This window comes from Babesia bigemina, scaffold Bbigscaff_63687 (genome assembly GCF_000981445.1).
Source record: "Babesia bigemina genome assembly Bbig001, scaffold Bbigscaff_63687".
NCBI classification, from domain to species: domain Eukaryota; phylum Apicomplexa; class Aconoidasida; order Piroplasmida; family Babesiidae; genus Babesia; species Babesia bigemina.
The window spans coordinates 1-7,391 of record NW_012237116.1 but is presented as its reverse complement, the minus strand read 5'-3'; the positions used below and the strand labels follow the sequence as shown (position 1 = coordinate 7,391).

Sequence of the window (7,391 nt, the reverse complement as noted above, 5' to 3'; positions counted from 1 at the left end):
GTGACACTCACTCAATGGGTAACGCGGACGCCTCTCACAGTCAACGCACAACTCAACGCACCAGGCAATAAACGTGCTACAACACCCACCATATTACGGTTCATCCGCCAGCTTACCACTTTGCCTGGGTGCTAGGTTAGCACTTTGGTTGGGTGCTATCTTACCACTTTGCCTGGGTGCTTGCTCAGCACGTTGCCTGGTTGCTAGCTTACCACTTTGCCTGGTTGCTAGCTTACCACTTTGCCTGGGTGCTTTCTTAGCACTTAGCCTGGGTGCCAGCTTAGCACTTTGCCTGGTTGCTAGCTTACCACTTTGCCTGGTTACCAGCTTAGCACTTTGCCTGGATGCTAGGTTGACACTTTGCCTGGTTGCTAGGTTAGCACTTTGCCTGTGTGCTAGGTCATCACGTTGCCTGGTTGCTAGCTTAGCACTTTGCTTGGTTGCTAGGTTAGCACTTTGCCTGTGTGCTAGCTTAGCACCTTGCCTGTGTGCTAGGTTACCACTTTGCCTGGGTGCCAGTTCAGCACTTTGCCTGGTTGCTAGGTCAACACTTTGCCTGGTTGCCAGCTTATCACTTTGCTTGCGTCCTAGCTTAGCACTTTGCCTGGGTGCTAGGTTACCAGTTGCCTGGTTGCTAGCATAACACTTTGCCTGCGTGCCAGCTTACCACGTTGCCTGGTTGCTAGGTTAGCACTTTGCCTGTGTGCTAGGTTAGCACTTTGCCTGGGTACTAGCTTAGCACTTTGCCTGGTTGCTAGCTTAGCACTTAGCTTGTGTGCTAGCTCAGCACTTTGCCTGTGTGCTAGGTCAACACTTTGCCTGGTTGCTAGCTTAGCATTTAACCTGGGTGCTTGCTCAGCACGTTGCCTGGTTGCTAGCTTAGCACTTTGCCTGGTTGATACCTTAGCACTTAGCCTGGGTGCTAGCTTAGCACTTTGCCTGGTTGCCAGCTTAGCACTTAGCCTGGGTGCTTGCTTAGCACTTAGCTTCGTCGTTCAGTCATCACCTAATCTATGTGCTATCTAGTTCACAGGTTGCCGCTAGAGTAATTCGAGACATTATGCAACGTTTGTCGGTTAGGTGAGTAGGTGAGTTGTTACGTGAGTTGATGTGAATTACAAATGTGACTATGATCACGGTTGTAGATACGATATCTTGGCAAGCCTTCCGACTTGCGCTGCAGCCAACAATGATTGCGGCGTTATCTTGTGCGACGACGGTATCCTCAGGTGTGACTTGATATGCAGCACATCCAGTCTGCCAACCATCACGCAGATGAGGTAGAAGAGGGACAGTGACCAGAGCGCGACGGTCATCCACAGGAACGGTGCGCGGATGGTGAATAGGAATTCGGGAATTGTTTTGTGAATTATTTTAGACAATACCGAGGTGTCACCGATGACAGTTTTTAATTGGTCAGTGAAATCTTTACACGTTCTTTTTATATATCGTTTACTGCCGACCTGTCCTTCGAGCATTTCCCTATCTCCAAATATCATGCCAGAGCTATATAATGTGGGCAGTGTCATTCTACAATCCAGAATTGAGCTACATTGCGGCCAGTGTGTACTAGGCTGCGACTCTTGGAATAAGCTTCCAGTTGAAATCAGGCACTCCTTGTAGCATCCGTGACTATAGCATTTCGCATTTGCCGATGCGCAATTATTATAGCACTCATCGTATAATTTTCGAAGAAGACTGTAGAACGTTTCGGTACAGTAAACGACCCATGACAGGTATAGCGCTTTATGTTTCGACGACAATGTGGAATGTATGTCCATAGACAACGGTGATACGTACGCACCGCATTTCATGTTAGCAGTGTAACATGTATCCTCGGGTCTATGTATGCTATACAGATCACCATCATTATGATATAAATTATTTGCCTTATTATCGCTATAAACGAAAGATGTGTGCCTTCTCGATGTGAACAATAACGATACTTCGCTGAGATCATAGCCTCCATCAAAACAGGCCTCTTTGACAGCATCGTTAAACGCCTCTTTCCGATGCGTCATACGATCCTTGTTATTATCATCATGCCATCTGTGTAATAAGTGGTATAAAAACCCAAACATATCATCTAGTGATTTTGGCGCACTTGGAAGTAGACAATTAAATAAATTACATAGCCTGGTGAGGGGAGAAAACTTACCTCCGCAAAAATCGGAGAGAGTCATATAGATGTGTGTACCTCTATTCGTATGAGAAGCCATTACACTTATATCTCTGAAGCCCATTGGCGTATGACACAGCAGATTACCGTGGTTTTTCTGAGAACATGCTAATTTACCTTTTTCAGATATTAGTGTATGCGGCATAAAACCAGGAAGTCCATCTTCGAGGAAGGATTGGAGAGGTGACTTAAGCCCGCACTTCGGGTGTTGCTTACACATTTGGTTAGCGTTTTGGTTGGATGTTTGGTGGGCCTTTTGGTTACAGTCTTGAGTTACACATTGCTTGTCATTGCATCGCCAGTGCGAACCTCCAACGTACCTACCATACCAACAGTCGCGCCATCCACTATGTTTTTGATTGTAATGACATTGTTGATAAAGGAAGTACAGCTGCCGGTAAACGCGTTTCAGTATATCCGAAAGCTGACAAATTAGAGCGTCCATATTGGTCGCATATCGTAATTTTAGTGAGTTGCTGGAGAAGTCGCAAGCATATATGCCACCCGCGTGGCCCTTTCCTAGGATGGCAGTCAGGACGGAATTTGATCCAGAACATACCTCTCCAAGCGTTGTTGTTAGTTTGTCTACTGTAATGCTTTCCGGGTAGGCCTCCAAGGTTAAGTCATTGAGACTCTTAATAGCAACGATGTCTTCCCCGGCTTCATTGTCCGCGTTCTTTTCTTCCTTCGGTTTCTCAAATAGGTCAGTAAAGCCGGTAAGTGACAACTGTGGATAGACTGGATTATGTGGAAGACCTATGAGCCAGCACAGCATTTCGTAGATATTGCTCGGTTGCCTAGTGGCGGATGATGTGGCGTAGTGACGAACGCTGTAATATTGATGAAGATGATCAGAGAGACATCTGAGAATGTCCAATATATCAAATTTCTCTGCTTTGTTGTTCGGCTTGCACGTTGTCAAATGATCAGTAGCGGCGCTGCTAATTGGCCAACTCAGTCTCTTGTGAACTTGGTCACCTTTCATTATGTCCTTGTCTTGGAGCTCCCCGTTCTGCTCGCCTCGGTCAGACACATGGTATCCCTCTGCAGCTAATAGTTTTCCGAGATCAACATCTCTGTTAATCTGCTGTCCACGTAGACTCCAGCAATTAACCTTCAACATGGTTAATGAGAGGCCAAGGATGGAGATTACAGTGAGACATACTTTTGAACATTTCTCAGCATCAATTGTCAATTTGTCATTTTTCAAAACCTGTGGCATCATAGCTTTATCATATGCATTAATATAGGCATGCCTTAATTCCTTACCAAGATCTGTCATGCCACTCCTAAGAATGTTGAGGAGCTCAGGATGCTTGCCCTCGCCAAATTTCACTGCGCTTAACTCGTTCACAGCGTCCAGAACTGATGACAGATCAAGCGCAAATTGAGTATCAAAGTTGTATGTTTTGCTCTTACCATTGATAAGACGTGTTAGTAATGTGGCCAGCGCACTCCGGATTTTGTCTACCTTGGAAGCGTAAGGGTTCACAGGTTGAGACATAGATGACGTTGCAGACCTCGAATTTGGCGGTGTTAACTCTTCATTTATAAATTCAAACAACGGATCGACATAACCAGCAACTCGCATAGCTAACTGAACGAACGTGGTGTCGTTAGTCAGCACAGATCTATCGAGATTTGCAGCGATACCGCTGTTCAACCGCTTTATGAAACCTTTTACGCCACTGTCTTTTTCATTCTCAATAACCCTCTCAATCTCCTTTAACTGCGCCGTGACAACGCTCTCCAGCGCGGCCAGCTCGGCCTGCTTCTGCTTCGCGAAGAGGGATCTTATCACGCTTTTAATGGTTTCAAAACTGGAATTGACAGTCGTCGTAAGGCGCTCATTGAGATGGTTGATGGCTTTAATTGAGCTGTTATGCGCGTTATGTAAGGCACTCTCAACGTTCGATGTGTACTGCTGCAATGATTCTTCAGCTTTTGTTACGGATGATTCTATTGCTTCGATTTTTAGTTTCAGTGTTTTTAGGTGTTTGTGCAACTGCTCCATTGAATTGTCAACCGCTTTTTTACTCTTTTCTAATTCACCTGGAACGTTCTCCAATTGACTAACTTTCTCAAGCGCTGTTGTAATAGCTGTCAGTATTGTGCCGAATTGGTTGTACTCGGAGGCATGTAGTTCTGCTAGTTGTACGCGGAGTTCACCGAGGCTATCTGCAGGAGGGGAGTCCCCGTTGCTGACGTGACCAATTTTTGTCTTCAAATCTCCCAAAGTGAAAAAGACATCTTGCCCTTTCTCAGATTTCAATGCATTTCTGGCGCCAAGTAGCTGCATCTTAATTCCCTCAACTCCATTATAGATTGCAGTTGGCTGTTGCGACAGAGTGGATTGCAATGCGCCAATAGCAGTATTGATTCTCTGTAGCCCAGAAATTTGTCCGTCGCCGGCTTTATTCGATGTCCACCTGTCTGTGCCACCGAGTCCAGTTTGAATATGATTCAGATAACCCCTAATTGTATCATCGTCGTTGTTTTTTTCAACTTTTTTGGCAATTTCATCCATCTGCAGTTTTACCATGTTAAGGGCATGCTCGATATCACCCTTTTTAGTTTTTGTTTCCCCATCGTCGACTTTATGCACAGTGTCGTTAACTGTTGCCAATGGTGTAATTTTAACTTCACTTTTAATTTTACCATCGAGCGCCGTAGCACCGGCCTGCGCAGCTTGTATGAGCGGTGTCTCAATTTCTTTTTCAACCTCCTTAAGCCATGGTTCGATGACTTCCGACCCGGTGATTTTGTCAATACTGAGATGAACACTTGTTGTATATCCACCGATATCGAGACATTTGTTATCTCGGTTGTTCAAACCTTTGATATGATTCACAAGCTTCTGTACGTTTTTGGAAGCTTTCAACGTCTCCTTCAGCGCTAATAGAGCACCGGACACATCAGCACCCAGTTGAGACATGACATCGTCTTTTATAGTCCCAAGTTTTGTATTAGCTTCCTTAGTTAATTGAGTAACCTCTTGAAGGCGTTGCTTAGTTTTAGTATATGCTTCATTAAGTTCAGTCACCTTCTTTGTAATCTCTGGAAACCTCGTTGCAAAAGTCATACCTTTATCCGGCTTCAGCGCCTTAACAATTGCGTTACACCACTTAACCGCCTTTTCAGCGTCTCTCTCCGCAGCTAACTTCCACTCTCCTAACGCCGTAACTTGCTCTATCAGCTTATTATTGACAAGAGATATATTATTCCTAGTTTTCAAAATATTGTCAATTTCTTCACCCAGCTTCGACTTCACATTTTTACCAACCTCGTCTTCTTCTTTCAACTTATCGTACGCTTCACCAGCCTTTTGTTCAGCCATTGCACGTGTATTTTCCGCGGCCTCTATTCCAATTCCTAACTTCTGTACATGTTGGCTGAGTTTATCACCAAATGCCATAAGCTTCTTCTTAATATCATCAACATCCGTCCGGAGTTGTGTTTGGTTTTTTTTTGAATCTACTACAGAAAGCTTTCTTATGATTTCCTCGAATGCTTCTCTAATGGGCGTTTTGAACTCATTGTCGAAGTTGTCAACATAATCACTGACTGTTATTTTAGCGTCACTGACGCTACGCGTGATAGCTTGCATATGTGCTGCTCTAATCTTAATAAGATCATCTATGCTTTTTTGCACTGCTTCGTAGCCATTATTTAACGCAGTTTGAACGTTCCTGGTTTGGTAATCAAGCGCCATCTTTATGTGTTTTACATGCTCTATCAATGTCGTATCAACACGAGTAGCCTCTGTATTAACGTGTGAATTTTGTGTTACGTCTCTAAACGTTTTAGAGGCCTGTTTTACTGCCTCCACCGCAGGTTCTAATTTTTTCTTAAGATCGTCATCTAAATCTGCACTTGACAGTGCAACACCATTGGCCTCAGTCCAGTACAACCTAGCCTGTTCAGAGACATGAGTCAATTGAGTCTTAAGGTTCTTTTTACTAAAATTATTTAAGTACGTCTCTAACTGTCTAAATCTCTCTTGCATCGTTTCCAAAGGCGTTTTCACCTCCTTAATCCTCTCCTCCATCACCCTCTCATACCCCTGCAGCCCGCTCTTAACCTTCCCAATGGCGGAGGCAAATCCCGAAACGCCAAGTCCCTTGCCTATCGAATTATTTAAATGCTCGATAGTCTCCGTTATTTCAGGATTATAATGTGTTAACAACTCTTTACTTCCCTCAAGGCATTTAAGCAAAAATCCCATCACCCCGTCACACAGCCTGTCCAGGTCAGAGTACACAATACCACTGCCGTTGTAGCCTTTGGAGGATGGATTGAAGCCGAGGAATTTTTCGAGGCCGGAACAGAGGTTAGTAAGGATGTTAGTAGGGTTGTTATTTGAGGTGTTTTTGAGGTTATCAAATTTGTCAAATTTCTTGTCAAGCTCACTAGGCGGCACATGGTCAGGGCAGTGGCAAGAGGTGGAAGGAGGGAAGTGAAGGGTGACAAGGCACAAGTTATTAGAATGATTTATAGAGGTCATAGCGGTATTATGGCGAAGTGATTTGAAGGATGTAGAGTGGGTAAAGGGGCGATGTAGAGTGGATTAGGGAGCGATGTGGAGTGGGTTAGGGAGCGATGTAGAGTGGATTAGGGAGCGATGTAGAGTGGATAAGGAGCGATGTAGAGTGGATAAAGGAGCGATGTAGAGTGGATAAAGGAGCGATGTAGAGTGGCTAAAGGGGCGATGTAGAGTGGGTTAGGGAGCGATGTAGAGTGGATAAGGGGCGATGTAGAGTGGGTAAAGGGGCGATGTAGAGTGGGTTAGGGAGCGATGTAGAGTGGATAAGGGGCGATGTAGAGTGGGTAAAGGGGCGATGTAGAGTGGATAAAGGGGCGATGTAGAGTGAGTTAGGGAGCGATGTGGAGTGGGTTAGGGAGCGATGTAGAGTGGGTAAAGGGGCGATGTGGAGTGGATAAGGGGCGATGTAGAGTGGGTTAGGGAGCGATGTAGAGTTGGTTAAGGAGCGATGTAAGGTGGATAAAGGGGCGATGTAGAGTGGGTAAAGGGGCGATGTAGAGTGGGTTAAGGGGCGATGTAGAGTGGATAAGGGGCGATGTAGAGTGGGTAAAGGGGCGATGTGGAGTGGGTAAAGGGGCGATGTAAGGTGGGTTAAGGGGTGATGTAGGGTGGATAAAGGGGCGATGTAGAGTGGATTAGGGAGCGATGTGGAGTAAGTTAAGGGGCGAT

General features: G+C 45.2%; 1 protein-coding gene across 1 annotated transcript; it reads right to left on the bottom strand.

The window, feature by feature from the left end:
* Positions 1-1,133: 1,133 nt before the first annotated feature.
* Positions 1,134-6,683, bottom strand: BBBOND_0002180 (hypothetical protein, conserved; the record flags this gene model as incomplete). Its single annotated transcript, XM_012915058.1, has 1 exon — positions 1,134-6,683. The coding sequence occupies one exon, from the start codon at positions 6,681-6,683 to the stop codon at positions 1,134-1,136; it is 5,550 nt and encodes a 1,849-aa protein (XP_012770512.1).
* Between the last annotated feature and the right edge of the window lie 708 nt (positions 6,684-7,391).